This window comes from Pecten maximus, chromosome 3, assembly GCF_902652985.1.
Source record: "Pecten maximus chromosome 3, xPecMax1.1, whole genome shotgun sequence".
Classification (NCBI taxonomy): domain Eukaryota; kingdom Metazoa; phylum Mollusca; class Bivalvia; order Pectinida; family Pectinidae; genus Pecten; species Pecten maximus.
The window spans coordinates 10,748,600-10,775,912 of NC_047017.1; the positions used below are offsets into that span (position 1 = coordinate 10,748,600).

General features: G+C 36.1%; 1 protein-coding gene and 1 pseudogene across 2 annotated transcripts; both read left to right on the forward strand.

Annotated features, from left to right (window-relative positions):
• Positions 1-1,818: 1,818 nt before the first annotated feature.
• On the forward strand, positions 1,819-17,601 carry LOC117323177 (phytanoyl-CoA dioxygenase domain-containing protein 1-like). 2 transcript variants are annotated; one of them, XM_033878227.1, is made up of 9 exons: positions 1,819-2,113; positions 11,070-11,187; positions 11,566-11,666; positions 12,010-12,151; positions 13,081-13,175; positions 13,629-13,734; positions 13,975-14,059; positions 14,289-14,490; positions 17,000-17,601. In XM_033878227.1, exons 1-9 carry the CDS (start codon positions 1,940-1,942, stop codon positions 17,132-17,134), a joined length of 1,158 nt encoding a protein of 385 aa, XP_033734118.1. In that variant the 5' UTR covers positions 1,819-1,939; the 3' UTR covers positions 17,135-17,601. The 2 variants fall into 2 exon arrangements, with proteins under 2 accessions (XP_033734118.1, XP_033734119.1); XM_033878228.1 differs by lacking the exon at positions 1,819-2,113 and adding an exon at positions 9,514-9,675 and having other exon boundaries at positions 17,000-17,456.
• A 1,779-nt stretch (positions 17,602-19,380) lies between these two features.
• Positions 19,381-25,389, forward strand: LOC117323178 (annotated as a pseudogene).
• The last annotated feature ends 1,924 nt before the right edge of the window (positions 25,390-27,313 follow it).

Genomic DNA, 27,313 nt, shown 5'->3' on the forward strand with positions numbered 1-27,313 from the left:
AGAGGTATCTTGAGTGCTGTACTAAAGACACACCCATAGAAGTATCTCGAGGATTGTACTAAAGACAAACCCATAGAGGTATCTCGAGGATTGTACTAAAGACACACCTATAAAGGCATCTTGAGGATTGTAATAAAGTGACACCCATAGAGGTATCTCGAGGATTGTACTAAAGACAAACCCATAGAGGTATCTCGAGGATTGTACTAAAGACAAACCCATAGAGGTATCTCGAGGATTGTACTAAAGACACACCCATAGAGGTATCTTGAAAATTGTACTAAAGACACACCTATAAAGGCATCTTGAGGATTGTAATAAAGTGACACCCATAGAGGTATCTCGAGGATTGTAATAAAGACACACCCATAGAGGTATCTCGAGGATTGTACTAAAGACAGACCCATAGAGGTACATCGAGGATTGTACTAAAGACACCCATCGGGGTATCTTGATGATTGTAATAATGGCAAACTATGTTTAGATATAGGTAAGGAGGTGTACTAAAATGTACCTCAATGCTTAGATATACCAGATGATTTCCAAATCACGCACATACTATACTGTCAACACTGCACTGTAAATTCGTATTTATACGGGTTTTGCTAAGTTTTTATTATACAATATCATGAATATTTGTTATAAAAGAATATAGTTTACCTTGAAAATATCGTATTCATGTGTATCAACATCGTAATAATCAAAACGTGTATGGGACTATATTTTGTGTATCTTAGCGACGAGAATAGCTGACTGTCTGCTGTTCCACTACTGTGCACACATGTACGATAAGTATAACAATGTTACAAAGTGACGCACATACGTCACACCGTTGCGACCGAATTTTGCAATCTGGTGGCGAAGTTTTTAATCTGGTTAACGTAAATATAAGGATTGATTGTCAATTTTGTTGCTTGCATGGACTGATGAAGGGAAGTGAACCTCGTGCAAATGGTACATGAACTGCTTCGCTGTTCACTTCATTTGCACGAGGTTCACTTCCCTTCATCAGTTCATGCAAGCAACAAAATTGACAATCAATCCTGAAATCGAGGTCACTGATAAGGCCATACGGACTTTGAATGACAACTCATATAACGACTAAATTAAGCATATCACCAGGGACATATATAGAGGGATTCGTAACTCTCTCTTTCTACTAGTAACGACGTAGCGAGAGTTACATCGAGTTAACTCCCCTGTTTTTGAAGCGCCACCTACATATATCTGCATGGCTTATTGACGTGTAAACAAACCATTTGAAGAAAGTATTACGTCATCATTAGCCAACATTATTGATACAGACTGTTTTGATAACATGTTATATGTTTAATTTATTGTGAAATTGGAATTGATGTATGTGATTTTTGTCGTATTTGTGTTTTTGCCGACGGTCGTGTTGAGTGACAAGCATACTGGTTCAAATATTAGTTAAATACTACCTTTTTGTGTGCACATTTTCTCAAAAAATACTTGTCCAATCCTTTCCATTTTCAAATCAATGAAAAGCTGAATAAATTTCACGAGTCATGATTTAGTTTTTATTGGAAATTATTAAGAAAAAGGTGCTTAGATTTTGCAAAAAATATCGACATTGTTTACCTAATGGCGGCACTTACCGAGTATAGTAAACAATGATTGTCAAATATATACTACCTTTTGTGTGCACATTTTCTCAAAAAATACTTGTCCAATCCTATCTTATTATACGTCCCTGATATCACGTAGCGATAAATTCACACTGCTTAAAAACATTCACGCAATGTTGAAATGACTTAATCGCTTAAATAGAAATTCAGCTACATAATATCACTCCACAGAAAGACAGATCTTGCATATACACCCACTGCACTGTTGACGGTGTATAAACTCAGAAGGGTATTCTGCACTCATCGAGGATTGTCTTCGAAACACTAGTAGATTCCCCGAGGAGTTCCGGATGCTAACCAGGGCACTCTGGTTATCAGAACCTGCACCAATCAACCAAACTATGGCGGCGGTAACAAGTGACGGGAATGTAAATGTTTTTAACATCGAAGCAATGCCACCTCCTGCTTCGCAGAAAAAAATTGGTCAGTTACCAGATGACGTCATCAAACAGTATTTCGTAAACGTGAGTACACATATTACAGTAACACGGAATCGTCGTATGTGTGTATATATGTACCGGGACATGCCGACATGCCGTTGCTTAATACATCCTGGTTTAATGTGCATAGGTAATTTGCATACCAGAATTGTCGGCTCAGTTGTGTAACTGGCTCAGTGACGATAGCAGCCACATATAGCCAGTATGATTAGTCACGATAATGAATAATTTGAATTTACTGTTAAAAGCTGTATACTAGTAACCTGGAAAGGCTGCCACTATAAGTACAGAGTATTTCCATCGTGGCATATGTTAATACACGTATGAGACTTTAAACCATTTTCAAGTCCCATCGAGACACAGTTGCCATGGAAATTTGTCGTCATATTTATATACAATGTTTTCTTAATTGCCCCTGGGAAATCCGTTATGATTATGAATGCATTTCCATACATGGATTTCTTGACTTGTGAATACCATTTAGTTAGAGGAACTTGTATACCAGTGTTATATAGGTACGTCCCTGGAGGAAAACACAAAGTCATCCAAAGTATATAGGACATTTCAGTACAAATGAAGAGTTATATATCCGACAATGATATTGTTAACTGGAGCAGAGACCTATATAGGTCTCTGACTGGAGGAGACGAGTTGGTTTCTTCCACGAAAGTGGAGTACGCGTCAACTCATCTCGAAGGTCAGAAGGTGTTATGCGACAGCGTTGTCGAAAGTCAGTGTAGTCTAAACTTGGTCAAGCCCGATAACTGACCTATTTCACGTACCTATACAGGTAGTCCTAGACTACACCTGTCATTGTTGTCATTATTGATATTGAGTATATAACATTGTGTACTGTTTTTCCTTTGTAGGTGAGATGTATTTCGAGATTCTGTTGTACATGTATCACGTTGCATACATATATATATTACACATGCATAATATGTTGACCATTAGTAATAAGATAGGGTGCCCGATTTGCCCAATTTGCCCGACTTAGGTCGTGCATTCATCGCATTGATTTGTTCTATATCTTAATTCGTTGTAGTACCCGTTTTCGGTTTTAATACAAATGTTTGTCTGTGCGACACCGTTTAGATGTATGGTCCACACGGCTAGGGAGGTGCTAATTGCCCGACAAACCTTGCCCGACAAACCTTGCCTGACTTTAGTATAAAAGGGAGATTTGTGAGAGAGTTCGGCGAGTTCAACGTTTACATGCCTAGGTGTTGCTTTGCTGGATTTTACTGGCTATTTCATATGCGAGAACGGTTTTGCGAGTTACTCTGTAAAATGTAACGGTGTCATTGGAATGCTAATAATAGCCTGGAACTGTATTACGGTGTTGAATTGTGTTTTCTCAACAGCCAATTCTACTTTTTCTCTAAACTCGGGTATTGTGGCGGGTGTCTGGCGCTACCTCGAAGGCACATATAGGCCTACCGACTTTGATTTGACAGTCCATGCAGTTTTCGCTACAATTGTATGTTCGGTCATCTTTCACAACATTGGTGTCAGCAGTGCGTATTTTCATATATAGTTATACCACAGGTGCCTGACTCGTTTTATAAAATAATAACATATAGAGTACATATAAATGAGAAAGGTTCTGAACTCCCTCAGGTTTGAAATCTGATGTATTTATTTCTAAGTTCCGTAGCTTTGGTTTTATTGGGTGGATTTATTCGAAGTTGGCCTTAAATAGAAGAGAAATGGTCAATCTTTAAAATAAGCTATAACATATTGTCGATTTCTCGATATTAGTGCACGATTGGTTAAACACATTTCTATAACCAATCAGAATACTTGTTTAAATTCACCGCGGCTGGCACAACATGGCTACTCAAGGGGAAAATCTGCTATCAGTATGCATAAAAAGTCCCGGGGCCGTCGATAGGGTGCTCGTATACATCAAGTAAGTGTATGCAATAGTTGTATTCGGTGATCTGATGAAACGTACCACTTTATTAACCCGTGGATTTCGTATTTAAAGCTATGTCCAATGGAGTCGAAGTGTGGTGACCCCCGATACGTCAACTTGTCCGAGTAAACAAAATCGAGATAATTTTGAAGTTTCACGCCCGATTTCGTGCACTAATATCGAGAAATCGACAACATGTTATAGTTTATTTTAAAGATTGGCCATTTCTCTTCAATTTAAGGCCAACTTCGAATAAATCCACCCAATACAACCAAAGCTACGGAACTAAGAAATAAATACATCAGATTTCAAGCCTGAAGGAGTTCAGAACCTTTCTCATTTATATGTACTCTATATGTTATCATTTTATAAAACGAGTCGGGCACCTGTGGTTATACAGCTGTATCGTCATAACTTATACAATGTCCTTTGTGATAGCTATTTATAGCGCACTCGTCGGTGCGATAGCCCCAGGCTGTGCACATTATTAGCATTGCAGTGTTGTTATAGTTCAATTCCGTTTTCTGTAAACAATTTTGTGTTACACACATCTCCATTATGACCCAAATATGGCACTTAACATTAATACAGCAACTTACGATGAACTGCTTACTATTAGCGGTATAGGCCCATATAGAGCTAAGGTTATAATAAAGAAATGTGACGAGTGTGTTGGGTCATTGACGTGAGAGGATCTTATGAGTCTTCCGAACGTACCGAGCACACTGTGGGACCCTTTGATAAGTCGCGGTGCAGTGTTGCTTGAACCCGTAGCTTCTGGCGGCCGAGGCGGTCCTAGTCTGGAGATATCGCTTCATCAGATACAAGACATAGGGGCGAAAGTTGCCGAGGAAAGGGCCGTTCATGAAAAGGAATTTAAAGTTAGGACCAAGGAATTAGCGAAGAGGGGGCTTGAAATGAAAGGCAGATAGATGAAATGAGGGAAGCGTTCGCCCTTCAGCGTAGTGAAAAAAGACGAACAACACCGGGATGACCTTCCAAAGATAGGATTGGTCATCTGATAGGAGCAGTGCATGCTCTTGCTCCTAAAGCTGTCTATAATAAAACAAAAAATAAAGCTGAGCAGGGGGCAAATGATAAAGTTAATTCTAAGGAACAGAATTCTGGAGGTTGGGACAAAAAAAAAAAAAAAAAAACCTGTAAAGGACGAGATGGCCAGGGAAGTCAAGTTCCCATTTCTACGACGGTAAATCTGAATGAAAGCCTTTTTTCATTCAGATCTTCCACATTAGCGACCTGTATGGATGGTCTGACAAATAGAAGTTAGATCCAGACCTATGCATGTTCGTGGCACCTTCAACGTTCTTTGTTCGATAATGAACCAGCGATTCGCAAGCAGATACTTTGCAAAGTTGCGCCAGGGTCCGGAGGAGACCGTGAAGGAGTATGCAGAGAGAGCTAAGGAACTAGCTACAGACGGCTTCCCTTGGGCACAAGATGATTTCCTACAGGTAATGGCCGCACATAGTTTCCTCAACTGTTTGTCGGATAAGCATGTGGCTCTCTCTGTACTAGACAAAGCCACCACGACTCTTGACAAAACACTTACCATGGCTAAGAGTGCGACTACCAACCAGAAACTTATATATGGGTCCTCCAAACAAATAAAGACGGATGCAAGGTAAGTTCCTTTAAAACTGATGAAGAATGGGACGGGGCGTCTGTACAACAAGTTCGGAGCAAGCAATGGAAATCGCACTGCTTCTGTTATCCTTCCGCGGAGATTTGCTGAGGGAGATTTGGACTTGGATTGTTGAAAGGAGGTGTTTGGCATCGAATAGATACCGCTGCCTCCAAACCTATACGGCAGCAAATGCAGAGGGCTACTTTAGGTTTCGAGCATTCGTCTTGTTCGACAGACTTTTCTTGAATCATCTGGATATCAGCGAAATCGTTAAGGAAGAAAATGATAGTAAATACAATAATAGAACATTCTGTTGTAAACGGTCTAATATTGTTTTTTAAGACTGGCCAAATCCAAAGACTCGCCCACTTTCTTCAAATATCTGGTTTCATATTTCAATATACAATATCATTATTTAATTTACTAAATGTTAGTTTGATCAGAAATAAAACAATTAACAAGTCATTCCTAAATGCCTCAGAGTAAAAAGAAATGGTTTTGGCTAATGATCATTCCAACGGTGGTTACAAAAAAAAACTTCATACATAAACGTTTACGTAGGTGTTGAACATCACTGCTCCAACATCGTGATTGGAAGTTTCTGATAGATACAGTAGCATCGCCAAAAATGTCGAGACGTAAAAAGTATTAATAAGCCATGATATTTAGAGATCTGAGGTATGTTTGTCTTCTCCCCGTAAAAATACCTTTCATTATGTTTCACATTTAAATTAAATTTCAAGTAACTCGACTACAGATGGTCCAGGAAAAGTTCAGGAGGAAACATGTTTTATTTTAGAAATGCTTAATTTAAATAGACAGAAATATTGGTCCATTAGTACATGTGTATATGTATAGTCAGACTACCTTGGAGTCAGAGTAACAACATCTATGCTCTGTCTCCGAATAAAACTTCATTCATCTATACATGTGTCCAGACCTTTCATTTTCAACACCACATCATTCATCTATAAGGTGAATGGTTTTCCCGGAGTTGTTGGTGCCATTGACGGGACACACATTTCCATAGCTGCGCCAAGTATTCATAAAAACTCTTACTTCAACAGAAAAAATTCTATAGTGCTACAGGTACAAAAACGTTTTTTTTTAATAATGCTTTATTCATACCAGATTAAAAGAATTTTCTTTCAGTTCTGCGTTTACGTATCTTTTTTTCTAATCAAAAGTTGCTTGGGTATATATACATATTTTTAACCCAAATACATAAAAGAAATGAAACATGAACACCTGCTTTTAATGTACATTTGATATCTGTACAGACAGTGGTTGACCACCGGATGGGTTTCGCAGACATATATATATAGGATGGCCAGGCTCTGTACATGACGCCAGGATTTACAAGACAGGCGCGGTTGGACCCAATGAGGATCCAATGTAACTTGGAAATTACCGTAAACGTTGCATCTTTGACCCATATATATATATACATATAAGTATATCTACTGTTCTGTGTGGCAAGTGCGTATGTGTGTTTTGGGTAGCCACACGCATGCATGTCGCACGCACGGCGGGCCGTCCTAAAAATACCTTTGCTGTTAATAGGACATTAAACAAAATAAACCAAACCAAATTGTTCTGTGTATTTGTGACGGCTTGTGTTATGATGAAGAAGTGGACTGCTTCGAAAATGACAACTTTCATTTATACTTGAATAGGGCACAAGTAACATAAAATAAGCTGTGAGTGTTGCTTTGCTGGATTTTACTGGCTATTTCATATGCGAGAACGGTATTGCGAGTTACTCTGTAAACTGTAACGGTGTCATTGGAATGCTAATAATAGCCTGGAACTGTATTACGGTGTTGAATTGTGTTTTCTCAACAACCAATTCTTCTTTTTCTCTAAACTCGGGTATTGTGGCGGGTGTCTGGCGCTACCTCGAAGGCACCTATAGGCCTACCGACTTTGAGTTGACAGTCCAAGCAGTTTTCGCTACAATTGCATGTTCGGTCATCTTTCACAACATTGGTGTCAGCAGTGCGTATTTTCGTATATAGGTTCTGAACTCCCTCAGGCTTGAAATCTGATGTATTTATTTCTAAGTTCCGTAGCTTCGGTTGTATTGGGTGGATTTATTCGAAGTTGGCCTTAAATAGAAGAGAAATGGCCAATGTTTAAAATAAGCTATAACATATTGTCGATTTCTTGATATTAGTGCACGAAATTGGGCGTGAAACTTCAAAATTCTCTCGATTTTGTTTACTCGGACAAGTTGACGTATCGGGGTCACCACACTTCGACTCCATTGGACATAGCTTTAAATATGAAATCCACGGGTTAATCAAGTGGTACGCTTCATCAGATCTCCGAATACAACTATTGCATACACTTACTTGATGTATACGAGCACCCTATCGACGGCCCCGGGACTTTTTATGCATACTGATAGCAGATTTTCTCCTTGAGTAGCCATGTTGTGCCAGCCGCTGTGAATTTAAACAAGCTTTCTGATTGGTTAAACACATTTCTATAACCAATCAGAATGCAAAGGAGGTGTTTGGCATCGAATAGATACCGCTGCCTCCAAACCTATACGGCAGCAAATGCAGAGGACTACTTTAGGTTTCGAGCATTCGCGTTTGCTTTTTGGTCTCTGCAATAGTCCTGCAACTTTCAATCGGATAATACAACTAGTTCTTCACGGTCTCATGTGGAAGAAATGTCTTGCGTATTTGGATGTCGTAATTGGTCTAGGAAACTATTTCGAATCACATCTCCATCAACCTCAACCTGAAACTCTTATAGGAAGCAGTAATCTTCCTGGGAAAGTTGGTAAATAGGATGGAAGTTTCTATCAATCCCGAGAGCATAAAGATCATTGCCACATGACCAGCGGCAACAACCAAAAAATAAGTTAAATCGTTTCTGGATTATCTGTTTTATTCTTAAATGATTGTCTGGACTTGTAGCTTCTCAACATCATAAATCATTTCCTGTAGACGATAAACAGTTTCTTCTGTAGGGATACTTTGTGGTTTCATGTAACAGGGAATGATACTAAATCGCACAGATAATCAAACCGATCTCATTTTATGTACGTGTAAACACTATGTTTTGACCCAGTTTAAAATGGAAATGGCGGCTGTGAATCATATCATACAAATATGGCATAAATGGAGAAGGCATTTAAATCAATAAAATATATCATTGTTCCTAAAATAGTCGTCTTGTCATGTTAGAGTTTTTAATTGTATCGACTAAGAGCATTTTTAATGTCTAAAATACCTTACTAAATGCCATATTTTTGTGATATTACAACTGCCATTTACATTTCAAGGTCAAAACAGAATCATATTTTTGCATATATAAAGTTAAATCTACCTAAATCGTGCGTTATAGACATGGTTATTTTGTGCAATATATGTGATACAAATGAGCGAATTGTGTGCCCTTGGAACAAATATTTTTGCGTATGTTTAATTAAATTTACAAACAGTATAAATACAAATTACATGTCAACAGCATAAACAGTTATACAAATTACATGTCAACAGCATAAACAGTTATACAAATTACATGTCAACAGCATGACCCATGTTTAGCATTACTCCTGTTTAATTGCACCACAGTAAGGATTTAAAGGCTTTTAAAATGTCACCAATATAAAGATGATCTTTAAATGTTGATAGGACGTTAAACAATACAAAACAAATTAGAATTATACAAGTACCTTGTATTGAACAATTCGTGGCCATTGGAACACTGTATCAATAGTAGCGTTTTAGTTTTCGGTGTATCAGTTATTCTATGAGATACATTTGACCGCTTGTATGATGATTTGAGATAAAACCTTGTCTACGTGACGTATACCACGTAATCTGACCTATAATTCACATAAGTCTTACACAACAAATCATGGCGGACAAAACCTCTTCCATCTCTAGTGGTTTTACGGGGGAAACAAATCCACAAATTTTTAATTTGGATGCCAAACCTCCATCTTTTGGTGTGTTGAAGCCAGGACAACTACCTGAAGAAAAAATCAAACGATTCTTCGAAGATGTATGGACTTTATGATACTGAGTGTGCTGTGTTCTACCACATGCCTAATTTGTTATTGAATTTTATTTTGTATATTGGATTATTTCATTCTGAGCATCAAGGATTTTTTCTCTCTCCATTGATACAGTGGTAAACCGAAATCCAATACATTTTTCGTTATCTACATATGCCGTATCTACATGTATTGGAAATAATGAGATATGTTTTTTTCCACCACAATACGCTATGTTATTTCACTCTCAAGCTAGTGGAATACAACCTTCCGGTATTTTGATTGATTGGTCAAGAATTCGAACTTTGACCCGAGCTGCAATTGTTATTGACGTCATCAATAATCGAATAACGTCACATCACCGGGTCTCGGCCGTCACCTGAACACCTTATTTGCATACGCGAAATAATGCTTGGCCACGTTTCCATTCGATTCAAGTGGATATCATTGTGGTAGAAACAGGTCACGCGACTCGTAATTTTTGGATAGAGAATTTATCTTACACTCCTAAGTTATGTTTTAATAGTTACAAAATACACTCACTAAAGCTCGTGTCTGTTGTAACTTAAAAAAATAACTTACTCGAGTGATATAAATTCCATATCCAACAACCACTCGTGTAACCTCTATGTATACATCTTTTCAATGAATTATCTACATGCAGGTATGATATACAAATGTAAAAATGTACTACATGTAGTATCATGTACATCAGGTTTAGTGCACAAGCATGTTAACTCCAGTCCACTACAATGTTAACTCCAGTGCACCAGTGTTAACTCTAGTGCATTACAGTGTTAACTCCAGTGCATTACAGTGTTTCCAGTGCATTACAGTGTTAACTCCAGTGCATTACAGTGTTAACTCTAGTGCATTACAGTGTTAACTCTAGTGCATTACAGTGTTAACTCCAGTGCATTACAGTGTTAACTCCAGTGCATTAGGGTGTTAACTCCAGTGCATTAGGGTGTTAACTCCAGTGCACCAGTGTTAACTCCAGTGCATTACAGTGTTAACTCTAGTGCATTACAGTGTTAACTCCAGTGCATTAGGGTGTTAACTCCAGTGCATTAGGGTGTTAACTCCAGTGCATTAGGGTGTTAACTCCAGTGCATTACAGTGTTAACTCCAGTACACAAGCTAGTATACTGGAGTTCACCTTTCTTGTGCACTCTAGTTAAGTATGATCCTAACAATACGACAGCAGTATGTTACATTCCGTCATTCATTTGATAACATTTGGTTTGAGAATAGAAAAAACTGAATTAGCACATTGATTGAGAATCGGTTAACCAATATTCATTAATAAACCACAGTTCTTTTTTTTTATTTAAGTGATTTTTTTATGTAAAATCAAATGTTTACCTTTTCCTTTGTGTATAAACAATGTTTTTTTCTACAGGGATACGTGATTGTAGAAAACTTTTTCAAACCGGAAGAACTGGATCCTTGTAAAACAGCAATAAATGAGCAGTTGGATTCACTGGCAGAACAGTTATTGGCGAAAGGGAAGATAAAGGGTAAGTATGGCGGATTAAACGTGTTCTATAAGACCTACGTATTCAGCTCCCATACAAGATAAAGAGTTGGTATGACGGATAAACGTGTTCTATAACACCTACGTATTCAGCTCCCATACAAGATAAAGTGTAAGTTTGACAGATAAAACATGTTCTAAAAGACCTACGTATTCAGCTCCCATACAAGATAAAGGGTAAGTTTGACAGATAAAACATGTTCTATAAGACCTGCAAATTTTACATAGACAGATATTGGCGTATTTCTACCTGATAACTAGATAAGAAAATGGTGTTTTATTGTTCATTAAAAATTAATATTATTTTACGAAGTACAGACTCTAATAATGACATTGATGTAAACCAGATTCCTTTTGACAGAACTCTACAAGGAATATGGATTCTACGAGAGGCTTTCCATGATCGAGCGTGACTTCCCAGGGACTAATATTGTGCTGCATAAATTGGGAAAACTCCCGCAGGTATCATCAACTTTATGTCTAAAAATAATTTGTCAATACTCCATCGAGGCATTACAGACAAAAGGATATGTTCAACCATTACACAAAACGGTTTTTCTCCAACCTCTGGGTACGATACAGAGTTACTGAACTTTAATTAGTATTCTCCAACCTCTGGCTACGATACAGAGTTACTGAACTTTAATTACTATTCACCTATTTAAAAATCGTATAATTTCTGCTATTGATAGTGTGTATTTTATGAATTTGTTTCCAAATAAAAGATTTCCTCGAGGCACCACATCTCGAAGCCATCGACACATTCCGGTAACTCTATCTTAAACTATCGCATTTCTTTTCTCAGGCTTTCAAAGACTTATGGACCAATGAACGCCTCCTAAACGTCGTTGAACAACTAATCGGCCCAGACATTGCTGGGCACCCGGTATGGAATCTGAGAACAAAGACACCCCAAAACGAGGCTACTACTGTGCCATGGCACCAAGGTAGTTAACTAACAGGTGTTTTAGGATACTGGCCGACAGGTGTTAGTAGGATAGTGAGTAGGATACTGACTGGCAGGTGTTAGTAGGATACTGAGTGACAGGTGTTAGTAGGATACTGACTGACAGGTGTTAGTATGATACTGACTGACGGGTGTTAGTAGGATAGTGAGTAGGATACTGACTGGCAGGTTTTTGTAAGATACTGACTAACAGGTGTTAGTAGGATACTGACTGACGGGTGTTAGTAGGATACTGACTGACAGGTGTTAATAGGATACTGACTGACAGGTGTTTGTAGAATACTGACTGACAGGTGTTAGTAGGATACTGACTGACAGGTGTTAGTAGGTTACTGATTGACGGGTGTTAGTAGGATACTGACTGACATGTGTTAGTAGGATACTGACTGACAGGTGTTAGTAGGATACTGACTGACAGGTGTTAGTAGGATACTGACTGACAGGTGTTAGTAGGATACTGACTGACAGGTGTTAGTAGGATACTGGCAATGTTCTACTTTGCTATTTTCGAGAAAGGAATTAGAAAATAAGATCTTGATACCGTGAATCTGAGAGTTGATATTTTCCCTCCTTTCTCATATTTTATAAGAAAGAAAATCCTAGATTCTGTCATATGTATTGAAATTATTTGATGGTTTTTGATACTTTCCCTGATGTAATCATAACCTGACGTGGATATATATCCTTACAGGATCAAATCACAAAAAAAAAGTTTCCAACGTATACTTAAATCAGAAAATAAATACATAGTTTTTGCTTCAACTTATTGGCAAAATCGTGAAATCATTTCCACCCATAAAACAAAACAAACAAAATTTACAAAACCATAAACTTACTGGATTGATAAACCATTCTTGGATGTTACAAACCACCAGGAAAGTAAAAATAATGTTTATACTATGTTTCTAGATTCCGCCTACCTGGACAACGACTCCTACAAAGTGTTACAGCCGACAGCCTGGATACCACTGATAGACGCTACCGAGCAAAACGGATGTATGCAGGTACAGTTAGAAGGAGGCTTTTTGTATTTAAATATAAAGCATGGACTTTTAGTGGTGAACTTAGCTTTACCACATGGGAGACGAAACTCGTGGACATCCATACCGTATCAGCTTTAGTTATTAGATGCTAGATCAATTATCACCTTCCCGAATTAATCATGTCCTTTATTTTGTAAACGTACAATTCGCTTAATTTGACGATCTCCAAATTTTGTGCAAAACCCAATTAAAAGCACTTAAAGATGTATGTTCATAGTATTTGCCTTTAGCAGTTTTTATTTGAAGAATTATAGTTTATGTGATCGACCTGCCCGAGTAATACTAATCATACTCATATCATACCTGTACGTATACAGTTTAGCCTTTATTCATGGAAATCAATGTAAGAATAAACACGAGAAATAGTGACCATCTACAACGTCAATTACTAGACATTACCTTTGTGTTCCCTAGGTGGCGCACCGTGGTCATAAAACCGGCAAAGTTGCTACACACCAATGTTGCTATGGAGGCACGTGGTACGTAATGCTAGAAGAGGAGGAAATGGCCAAATCTTTAGGTATGTTCCAATGATAATGGATATTTTTATTAACTTGTATCGCGCGTGTTAGTACGACCTGCTCTTTTTAGTTATACTCGCTTCAGTGCCTAAACTATCAGTTATTCAGTCTTTGCATTGTCCGAAAAAAATATACATGTGTTTGGAGTAAATTTAAACAAACAAAATGGAGTATTAGCACCAAACAACATAAGTGGATGTCGACATAACAGAAGAGTATTTGTCAATTAACTGTTGTAGATGTGAACTTAGAGACGGATATCAAGACGTGTCCGATTCCGTATGGTGGTATGCTGCTTCTGAACAACATGATACCACACAGGAGGTAACGGTTTAATATTCCCATCATCGTATTGATATAGGAGTTCGGTATGGTGGTATGCTGCTGATACCACACAGGAGGTAACGTTTTAATATTGATATCGAAATTCTTTCGGTTCTTGTTTTCGAACCTAGCAAATGTTAACTCTCTCTGACATAGTAATTGTGGCTTAAACGATTTCATATCTTGGTTATTTCTTACAGTAAGGCTTCGTGTACACTTTTCGTTGTAGTCTGCCAAACATATCAAAACAAATTCGTTGGAGTTTGGACTTACGTTGGCAGAAGCCGTCACTTCCTTTTGGATTTTACAACATGAAAGCTGGTGTTCTGATGAGGACGTCAAATGATCCTAACTACAAAATTGACTGGGATGCATTCGAGGGTGTCGATCGCCACGACAAACAGAGAGAATCTGTAAAGGATATTCTTGAGGTGGGTATGGACTGTTAACAAGGAATTTGTAATCCAGGCCGATTGATGTTTAAGTCTGCTGTGTTCCTATGAGATGTTGGGGAGGTCAGGATAGATCAATAGCTTCTAATTCGATACCTCGGATCTCCATTTTCTATCCTTTTTAACACATTGGTGTGCATGAAAAATCAAACTACATCTGATATATAGTCTGGATTGTATTGTAAAAGTTCATTTCAATTATGGAAATAAAATAAGTATAAAATCCGTGATGTAGATTAGTATCGTATTATCGCAAAAAGGAAATATATAGACATTTAGAAAATATTCACATTGTACAAAAGACGAGTAGCACATGGAGATATATATATATATATATATGGGTCAAAGAAGTAATATAAACAGTATAATCCAGATAACACTGGATCCTCACATAAATGTATGGAGGATACGAATTACTTGTAATGATTATATGGGGCAAAGAAGTAATTCAAACAGTGTGAACAATGAGGCTTGTTAAATTTTCGAGGCAATCCGCCCCTTTATCAAAACACAAAAAATACAAATACAATCACATATTATATATATAAGAAGTACTGGAAATACAATAAAATACAAATAAAATCCTGCCGAAGGGTTCATTGTGGTTTCTCCAGTTACTAAAACATTATTCTTATTGTATTTTATTGTATTTCCAGTACTTCTATATATAATATGTGATTGTATTTGCATTTTTGTGTGTGTTTTGATAAAGGGGCGGATTACCTCGAAATGTTAACAAAGCCTCATTGTTCACACTGTTTGAATTACTTCTTTGCCCCATATATAATATATATATATAAATATATATGTGTGTGTGTGTGTGTGTGTGTGTGTGTGTGTGGGTAAGTATGTCTTCAGTGCCCAATCGTCTGTTTTGCAAATTCGAAAAGGGAGTTATGAAAGAAAAGACAGGTACAATAACCTGTCACTTACTCATGGTATCGTGTGTAGGAGTGTTGGAGTTCGAGGTTTTGGTATGTCAAGAAAGTCATGGCCATTATTTAATTTTATTTATATGATATCGTGACGTTCAACTTCCATCATGACAAGTGATGTTACACATCTGTATTTGTTTTACATATGTACATGGTCATATTAAGACAAAACAGATTTTTTTTTTTGTACTCAGCTTTGGCTCATTGACAGGTTGGCTTGGTCAATCTTAACAATCAAATAAACTCTTTAAGGAGCAAAAGTTAGAGTGTTAGCATAATTAGTAAAAATGTGATTTTTAGTGCACCTACGTTTGCTATTGCTTAATCATAATATGTCTTATTTGGTGCTTAGCACCGAGCCATTTCATCATCGTACATATATAATTATTTCTTTTCGATTATTTTCATGTCCTGATTTTTTTTCCTCTTTTACTTTTGGTTTTTGTTTTTATAATTGTCTTTGTTTTTACATCATTTTTCCACACTCGACGTTTATAATTCAGTCGTGCTCTTTCAAAAGTACATACACACACACACACATATATATATATACATTAGGTATATATATATAGCTTAGAAACACATATGACGAAGGAAGGCAACTTTTTGACTCGTGCCCTCACCGGGCCTCGAACTCACGATCTACGGCACCCAATCGCCTAGCCAGAGATATCCGCAGCCTATACCGCTGCACCACATCGGCGTTCTTAAAAAAGAACGTTTCAATGGCACAGTGATGGTAGGCCCGATACCCTGACATGATCATTGTGGAAGTCGTCTATAAGTTGATATAGAATACCTGGATCGCAATGTATTTACATACATGGATACGAATTGTACATATATTATATATATTTCTCTCGGTACAACTACGACATATATTTATATATATTATAATTAAATTCTCTTTATCTTCCTCAATCTGAAAACCCGTTTACTCTCACGTTGTTATAATGACCATGGTGTTAAACAAATAATTATTATTGTTATTTATACAATCACACACATACATATATATTGTAACTTTATTATCTCTCTCAATTTGAATTTCATTCTCTTTCACTCTCACTTTCTTATTATGGCCGTGATGTAAAACAAAATCATTAGTAAGTGTTACTTTAGTTAATTACGTATAGGTATGGCTAGAGGTAGTCCGAGTGGTCGGGCCACTCCCTACCGACAAAACTTCCTCCAGCCATATCTATCACATAGTTATCAAATGTAAATGGTCCCTTAGATAAACAACCATTTAGCAATAAATAATTCGTTAAACAAATTAATACCACAAAATGCCTGATTGTTTGGGTTTATCGCTTCGGACTTTTATCCGCCATAACCTTTAAAATAACCATTTTTTTTTCTTTCAAATAACGTTACTAAATAGAAAGTACATAATTGTGCATATGTAGGTATGGCTAGAGGTAGTCTCAGTGGTTGGGCCAATCCCTACCGACAAAAAACTTCCTCCAGCCATATCTACCAAATACTTGAAAGTAATTGTTCCCCCTTATTCAGAGAAAGAGATTATCATCGCCGACATCTTGTTTTTGCAGCCCTCGACTGATCCTGATTTTGACACGACAATACAAGGCCCCTGGATGAAGAAGTGGGAAATCGTCCACATGAACCAGCACACTGCTAAACTAACGGACGGCACCATGAGCTCCTGGCATGGCCATAAAGCATAAAACACTGCAACATTATATCAGCCGATTCTGAATGACCAATCTATTCAGGGACTGTTCTACAAAAGAATGAATATTTCCGTATGTCGGTTTAATGGATAATAATGCTAACTGAAACAGACAATGCTTTGTTTCGATTGTCATCCTTTGTTTCACATTGAAACTTATTCATCCTTTTTGTAGTAGACATTAAGATGGAAACAAAGCGAATGTTGTTAAAGTTCGATAAGAAGCCATGATACCTGACAAAAATAACACACGGAGATAAAGGGACATTTTAATCAAGGTTAAAAGATAATTGTTACCGAATCCGAGATCTTACCTGTATGCGACAGTTCTTCATGGATTAGGTAAATCCTGATTCCTTGTGCAATTATTCACAAATGATCCGATTGATGTATAAATATGTTTATTGTTGAGATATTATGATGGTTAAGTTTAAAGTTCAATTAAAATATTTATGATTGTGTCATAATGTACTGTTTTTTATCTGATAATTATTCTCAAATTAATATAATCTAGCTGGACCACAGATGTCATGACTATACCTATGTAGTTCGTTATATCTGTATATGACCTTTTCTTACGGAATAAATGTTTGCTATGATAATATGATAGTAACCGTATTTAAACTGAGGTACTCGTGCATGTTTTATTTAGTTTAGACGTTAAAGATAATGAAATGATAAAATTACATAAAATTCGTACATTACCGTATATTTGATGGTAAATTGCCTCATATAAAAAGAAAAAGAATGTTTTTAGCAAGTTTTACAGTATCATAAAACTGCTCTTTTCTTTAAATAAATAAACATGTTGCTATAACGCAATTTGATCGGTAAACTTTAAAACTCGACCAACACGAGTGCGTTTTCCCGCTCCTTCAGAGTATTCGTACAAGCTTAAACCATGGTTTTAACTGATGGGCATAGTCCAACTGTTTACATACTAGTATCTTTTAACCGGTAAATAGAAAATTAAACGTTTGGTCGTATTCTGTTTTTGAATTTGTTGCTGCATATAGTTAAGACATAGCTCTATTTATTTACAGTGCTGTATGATAAGTCGCTGATTTTCAATTTATTTATTTGAATAATAGTATTAACGGTAACCTAAATATGAAGGCCAAATAGGATACTAAAAATAAAACACCAATATAGTCCCACATCAATTTTCTATTCCGTTTGTTACTTCAAACTTTCACTTTTGATTAAATTGTTGTGTGTTAAATGTCAGCCCAGCTTGAAATGTTTTTGACAGACAAAATAAATCTGGAATTGATTATATCACGGACTGTTCGCGAGGAAAGCTTTGCAGAATGAATCAGTGGTATCATTAAGTTCACGAATTATGAACGCCGATGTCAGAAATTACGACACTGCATAATTGTCAATAGATATTCTATTGCATTAAGGAACAATAATTATATATATAATCTATCACTGAAAGACTTATTGCAGGCATGCACATCCGAGCTCAATATCAGTCAATCGTTCATCAAATCAAGCAATCGTTATGCAATTTAGTTGACATTCCATTTTCGTATACACTGCAAATGTTGTAAAATCATGTGATCATTTTTGGTAACAATTTGAAATTTGGTAAGATACACAGATAACGAGGAGTCGCCGGATGTTCTAGAATACTTCTATAAAACATTGTTACATCTGAAATATTGTTATGCTAACCTACGTCTATCTTGACTGTTATCTCGAACGATGAATTATTATCACTAAACAAATATAAGCATTCGAGAGTTCCTTTGGGCCAGAAGAGCAATGACAAACTCTTAAACAACCTTGATGTACGGTGATATCGACATGACGGATCCTTCCTTGCTTGAGACATAGGCCTTCACATTAATATTGGAGCTGAAGCCAGCCAGGCATATGAAAAGTATTTTCAGCTTTCAAACTTCGTTTCTGTGTCTCGGACCAACACGATACACAAATGAAGCATTAATATTTCCTGTCTGTAACATGGGAAACTTATGTGGTACACAAGTAGACAAAAATGTATGGCAGATGTGGTCGATTAAACAGAAGACGCGACCACTTCCGGGACACACGGTCCTAATTAATTCAGTTGACATTTCACTTATATATACACTGATAAAAAAAAAAACCAAAAAGCAAAAAAAAACAAAAAAAAAAAAAAAAAAAAACCTCGTTCTATCGATTTGAGTGAGTTTCGGTTTCATTTACATGTCGATATTCTCTACAGTTTCTGTACCACAGTATACTGAACCTAGTATGTAGTACGCATACAAAGTATTTACAATTCGCTTTGGGCACATATACAATTGAAGTCTGCTCGTACTACTCATAGTATGTACTTAACGAAGTAGGACAACCGTAAGATAGCGATTAAGAATGAGGGCACAGTAGGTGCATATCTAAGATGGCGGACGTGACTGACGGGACACCTCCTATAGAGTATGGCTTGGTGGAGGAGGGACACCCAGAGTTGTTCGACACTCGGGCAATGCCGAGTCCAAATAAGGACATGAAGCCAGGACAACTTCCTAGTGACATGATCAGGCAGTTCTTTGAGGATGTACGCATGTATAAATTTAAACCTAATAAATACCTAAAAAACACCCATTAACTGTCAAGATTATATAGGAAAGTGATAGTGGAATCAGAAATATTTAACTCAAAACAACATTAAAACCGAACGATTGCTTTTTTTTTTTTTTTACTGAATATGTAATAATGTTTCATAATGATAATAATTGATAGGTTGGATTAAAAAGTCTATTTTGAAAGGAATTGGTGCATGATTGTGCTGACGAGACCTGTTACAGATAGGGCCTGATTATTTTTGTTTTTGTCTTTTATTTCAAAAATGTTTTTACTGCAAATCATTTTTATGTATAGCAATACTTAAAATGTGTGCGATTTTGCTTATTTTCACTTTCATACAATATAAACTATTATTCTAAATATTTTCCAAATAAAGTGTTGAACCTCACAAGCTCGTATTTCCGTAAATAAAATACTTTCTCATTAGAACTTAAGAATGAATATAATAATTATGCTGACATTCAATTGGTCTGTATTTATTTATAGGGATACGTGATTGTGAAAGAGTTCTTTTCCCCTTCCGAACTAGATCCTTGTAGAAAAACTGTAGAAGATCAGGTTGAGAGGCTCGCTAGAAAACTCTTTAAAGCTGGTTAAATCAAAGGTAATATCCTGACTGAAGACTGACTATAGGAGTGTTGGCCAGCGGTATTTTTGCTTGTTTTTAAATTTAGTTTCAGTTTTACACAGTCTTGAAATTTTATCGAAATGGTTCATCACCTAATTCATTTTTACAATTAAGCTATATTTAACACCCGAAAAGCGTAAACTTAACTCGCATTTAGTCGACATAATAGAAAAATCACGAGTTAATGAAAATGGGATTGGGTATAATTGACAGAAAAGAAATTTCACGTTTGTTTTAAGGTCAAAATCACAACATTTGAATTATGTTTTGGAATAGAAAACGAGCATTACTTGACGAAGAACATTACAACTAAATGGGGATAACTTATTATGAATGATGCAGATTTATTCATTTTCAGTTGGTAAACTACTGTATTTGACCATCATATGCACAATTTATGTACTTAAGAAATACATTTATTTTTATGTTTGTCATTAATGTTACCAAATCCATTGCAGATGTCTACAGTGAATATGGTCTTTTTGAAAGATTAACCTACATAGAAAGAGATTTTCCCGGGGCAAACATTATCTTACACAAATATCCAGAACTCTCTGAGGTATGTACGGTAAATAATGAAAGAGAAATGATAAAACACTGAGTAATGTTTATATTTATAGTACCTACCGGTTTATAGGGGACATCGCATGAATTCAATGCAATGTGGAATCGATTGGTCGAGTTCAGTAATTCGTCACATGCCTTTGATCGAGTTCAGTAATATGTCACATGCCTTTGATCGAGTTCAGTAATATGTCACATGCCTTTGATCGAGTTCAGTAATTTGTCACGTGCCTTTGATCGAGTTCAGTAATTTGTCACGTGCCTTTGATCGAGTTCAGTAATTTGTCACGTGCCTTAAGGTATATGAGATTTGAGATATTTAATGAGTTACAAATGTAGATAAATTTTATATAACATTGGAGCATCGACACAAGTGTGATATTATGTTTATCACATAACTGATGCTGAAGAAGCTAAAAAACATGTTTCTATAAGACTGCCAACTTTCGACAAGAACATAAAGTTTTCAACTACCAAAATAATTTTGTGACGTCATCAGTGGTAATTTATTTGTGACAATATTGACTACACGTGTCATATGATGATTATGTCATGGCTGTATGACACGATAAAATGTGCCGATAATGTCATATATAAATATTATATAAATAGAACTGTTTACTTATTGTACTGATGTAAATTTGGTTATCAACTGGCCGATACGTGTATCTTATTATCTATGGTGACCTGGACACCTTATTGGCAGTATGATATCGGAAAGGGCAATCGTGGTTCACGCTAATTTTGCGCTCGTGTACAACAATGTATTCCTACGCGCCAGACTCAAGCTTATATTCCTATATTTTTCATCAATATTTCTCTTTATATCGTCTTTTATAAGTTACATGAGCTAAGTTTATAGGTGACATATTCATCTATATCCAGTCAATCAAAATTGAAAGGTTGTTATTTCACGTTATAGTTTTGAAGTAAAGAAATCATTACAGACGCATACATCTTCAAGATAGTTTAAACACATGTAATTGTATTTGTGTAGGCATTTAAAAACCTCTGGTCTAATGAACGTCTTCTGAATGTGATTGAACAACTGATAGGACCGGAAATAGCTGGCCATCCATTATGGAACCTACGTACGAAAACTCCCCAAAACGAGGCTACGACAGTCCCGTGGCACCAAGGTAAATGGAATGGCGAATAACTATATACGTATTGTATCATGTGTTGCCTTATGTAGGATTATTAGTCGATAGTTAATTCCACACCATTACAAATAGTGAGAGAAATGGTTTCATGCATAAAAATATTCAAACAATGTATTATATCATGATACATTGGCGATTGTAAATCAGGTCTGAGCTCTAACTTACATGTAGGAAGTAGTGGTTGTGTTCTTGGATAAAGTACTTTACATCACATGCGACGGGCCTTCTGCACATGGTATCATCCTAGCTGTTGATGGTAACCAAGCAACAAACTAAGCGACATCTCTTTCTCTATATACATTCATATTTATTTAAACATCCCCGAATTTACACGCAGTGTGCTTTTCTTTAAACGTCCGGTATGATAGTACATATTGTACGTCATTACACGGTAATATTATTCTAATCAATTTTTGATTTTGTTTTGAATACTAGACTCTGCCTACCTTGACAACAAGTCTTACAAAGTACTTCAGCCCACAGCTTGGATACCATTGTTGGATGCGACAGCGAACAACGGATGTATGCAGGTATTATCGGCCTTCGTTAACTTCTATTTCAACTTTACTGATTATGATTCAAATGGATTATATTGTAAAATACTACACAAATAAAATATTTGAAAAGTGACTTGGCGCAGGGTATATACATGTACTTGACGTTGAAATCCAATATTTAAAAAAAATATGGAAGGATAAGTTTCCAGCTATATGTTAAATTTTCTAAAAGGATAGGCCTAAAAAATTGCGACAGTTGATGAACACCGTGCTTTGTGTTATCAAAATCCATGTCTTCCACCTTGTATTCAATAAATCAATTGACGATTAATTTGCCTGATTAGTTAATTGCGTAATTAAAGAACCAAACTTATAATCCATGTAAAATAATTACAAATATTTGTTTTCCCTTTTTTCGCAATATGATAGTTCGATATACTACGTCATCTGTGTATTATTTTTTCAAAATATTTTGTGAAAAATATATTTTTTTTATTGGTAAAAATGACCCGTTTCAAATGCCCTCTTCATTCAGTCAATTCGAAATGTTGGAAGCATAATTCGCATTATGTATTACTTCACCACCGAAAAATCAAAACTTCAAAAAGTTGGGCAAATTATCCGTTTAGGGCTATTAAGAGAGCAAACAACTTTTGCTATACGTGGAAATGTTAACCACGCCTCTTTATGTTATCTTTAATATTCTTTGCCATGAATATGGCTTTTATGAATAAATCAAAATATCTTCCTTATCTATAGGTGGTACATAGAGGCCACAGACCTGGAAAGGTTGCCACTCATCAGTGTTGTCATGGAGGCACGTGGTATGTTATGGTGGATGAAGTTGAGATGAAAACAAGTTTGGGTAAAATGTATTTGTATTATGCATAGTGTATGCCGTTTCCATGGCTAGTGTTGATACTTCTGATGGTATTATGGTTACTAGAAGGGAAATGTCCAATGTTTCCGAGGCTACTATGGTTATTACATTTGTAGTAGGAAAATGTAATTGTACAACTGTCTGTCCGGTGATAAAACATAATAATATATATGTATATAATAGCATCTTACCGACAGTTTGGATTAATTCTAAATGTCTTGATGCTGTGACATTACACAGGTGTAAACCCAGCAACTGACATCGTCACCTGTGAGATCCCCTATGGTGGAATGTTATTGCTGAACAATATGATACCCCACAGAAGGTAGGCCAGATCACTGCTTCTCACTGAAGTTTACTGTCATCTACTCTGTAACGTGTGTTATATGAACGTGATGAAAATAGCAATAAAAAAAGTTTCCAAGAAATTGGTAACAAGACATCTTCACTGAAAAATGTGAATAAATAAGCGTATATTTGCATGTCACAGTACGAAAACATGCATTTACTAGTCTCCATAATTTAGTAAAATAACACCTATGTTAACATCATCTTCAGTTTGCCCAATATGTCCGGGGATATCCGTTGGAGCCTTGATCTCCGGTGGCAGAAACCCGACCAACCCTTTGGCTTCTATGATTTGAAACAGGGTGTTCTTATGAGAACTGCCAAAGATCCTAGTTTCAAAATGTCATGGGAAATCTTTGACAGTGCAGGTCGACATGAGCTTTTGAGGGAGGCCATGGTTGAGGTTAGTTGAAATTTTGCATTCTTATTTTATATTTGAGGAAATGTTTTGATAGCTATAGCGATAGCTATTGTGGGATCTCTTTATGGGGTTACGGCTTCACATTTATCCTATAGATTAATTGATAATTACACTTTATTACTGCGCAAACGTAATTAATCAAGTTAGAATTACTAAAGATAATCTAACCATGTCATATATAGTTGAATTTCACATGAAAATTTTTAATGTGATATGAAATCGGTCGACATGCTTTTATAAAACATCTGTTTCATCATGATATTTGTTGAACTGATGTCACATCCAAAACATTGATTCTTGGTTATTTAAATCAGTGTGACTTATGTTATATAAATGTACTGTATATATTATACAAAATAGCTAAATATGTCTTTTTTTCTCGGCTTCGCGCAATAAAGCATTGTGGATTACCAGAACTCGTGTCAAATATTCTGGACTATTGCACATACACCCATGATATACCTGTTTTATTACACAATCACTTCAACACACTAAAAATAACTGAAACCTCAACTTTCCAGAAGGCATATAAGTACTCATGTCCGTCGTCTGGCAGTGTTGACATTTGACTCACATAGACGCTTGAAAGGGAAAGGTTAAATTCCGAAACGTCACAGGTGTTCAATATTTCGCACGTGATCAAATTCCAAAACATCACAAGTGTTCAATAGTTCGCACATGACCGTGCAATAGTCATTTTACTAGCATGCAATAGTTCGAAATACAGCTCATGCGTATAGTTAAGGAAGTTAAACGCATTATGCAATTAACATATATATGTTTCTGTTAGGATCAGGACGAAGACGAGTTCGACACGACCATTCAGGGACCATGGATGAAGAAATGGGAAATCGTGCACATGAACCGCCATGTTAAAAGCTACAGGGATGACCGTGTAGCAGACAAGTCCTAACCATCCGTATTCTCATTAACATGTATTAATTGTTTAGAATAGTTCTTAATTTTTATTTCTGTAGTGTGGTTGCAGAATTTAAGTGGTCAATAATCAAAATAATCCAGGGATAGTTCGTCGGAAAGCGACTAAATTACAAAGTGAAAGCATTAAAAATTCAACCGAGGAAGTTTATCTACACATTTATGATTTAACTCTTCACTTTTTTTCACTGTTTTACTTTATTGAGAAAAATACATTAAACAATATCAAATTCCAATTTGTCTTTCCTTTGTTTAGAGTTTGAATTGTTACTATCCAACTGCGTGTTAAACTTGAGTGAATCTTTAGTCTTGCGGCTATATAAAACAAAAGGATGCCAACATGTTAAGAAATCCAGCACTAGTCTAAAATCAGAAAAATAAGTACTGGGTGTACTACAGAGGTCGTGATGAATTAGATTTACTTGTATTTTCTGTTGAATGTGTATATTAATATGAACAGAACACCTGAACTCATTTCCCAGCATTCCCAAGTGTATGTTATATAAGTGAGGTAAATGTCAGTTAAAGACCTGCTTACAGATTGTCACAACGTCTGACATGTCATAAACAGAATGACATAATGACGTTTCAGACAAGACTAGACGACATTAATCTGAGATCTCGTAATCTAAAATTAGAATAGTTGATTCATGAATCTAGCGAAGGCTAGGCAGAGCAGGCTTTTCTATGACTCGGTATTATCATTTTTTTGACTGAAGACTTGTCTTGGTGGCTTACAAGTCCATTGAACTACATACATTCTTGTAATACTCATATATTTCTGCTTAAAAACAACAACGGTTATATTCCAAGTGTTATACTTTCTTCATATAAACCCATTTTTACTGATTAATCATTTCGATCAAAAACCTTGAATTACAACGTATCAGCTTTTGTAAGATTCTTGTGAAAACTTGTCGGGAATCATTAGACGGTGGATATCAATAAGCATAACTGTTACCGAGTCATGTCCCTTGAATTGAATTAAATATCGCTGACATTGTGTAAACTCCGCGATATGTGACAACATATGATATGGTATGGTAAATTTAACGTACACATTTTTGCTGACGAAACCATGCTACTGGTACCAATAATTTATCGGTCCGTTATCGGCCAGTAGAATCAGTACCCTATAGTGCAGCTGAACGGAAGTAACTTGAGTAATTGTTAGTATGTATCGCGGCCAATATATGTTTGTTTGTTTTGATTTCTGATTTAATTTTTTAATAAATAAGCAGCTTAACAAATTAAATTTCAACATTTTGATCTAGTTACTTCTGTTCAATTACACCAAAGTATTGATTTATAGGTTTGTAAAATCTGGATTTGCTATCTACATGAACCTTAAAGCACACGGCTCATGCTATGTGACCGTACGAAAAACACATGGCGTGAATCTGCCGGTCGTTGAATCATTGGCCATTTTTGATCGAAAAGGTGAAAAAAATTACAGCAGAAATTCACACAAGAAGTAACCTGTGACGTAGCCCTGGTTTAATCCGTTCGATCGACATGGTGTTATTCTTTGTTTCTTAATATATTAATTCATATAAATTGCATTTCCACGTTCTCTATAATACTCATATAACAACAAGTTAGAGAGATTTAATGCAGACAGTATATATACTGTAAAACAAACGAATGTACATTGAAAATACGAGGTATCACCTTGGACTACCTATTTTACGAGCAGGTGTTTCTATAGTGAAGTGTAATGCAATCACGAGTCTTGGCTGTTCTATATGCGTGCGGACAACTTACCAATGAAACTCGCACTTTCTAAAGTAACTTAAGTATTTCATTTTCATGTTCGATTTAGTTCACAAACATAACAGTCACGTGAACTTTTTTTTCAAATAATTCAGTTGTATAATGTTTAATACGCGCCATATTATATGTACTTATGTATGTCATACAAAATAATAGATAATGGCAAGGGAGAAAGACAGTCATTTCATTGTCACTACATGTTTCTTTGGATTATAAAATTTTATTTAAAAAATCCTCCGAACTTTCATACACAGCTATCCATCTTACCTGGCTAAGAGCAACATCTGAGATGAAAAATATTTACACCAGTAACACATCATGTTGGACATTTTCTGGACATCTACATGTGTCACCATCCTTTGATTATATGCATCCGGGTCAGTGATA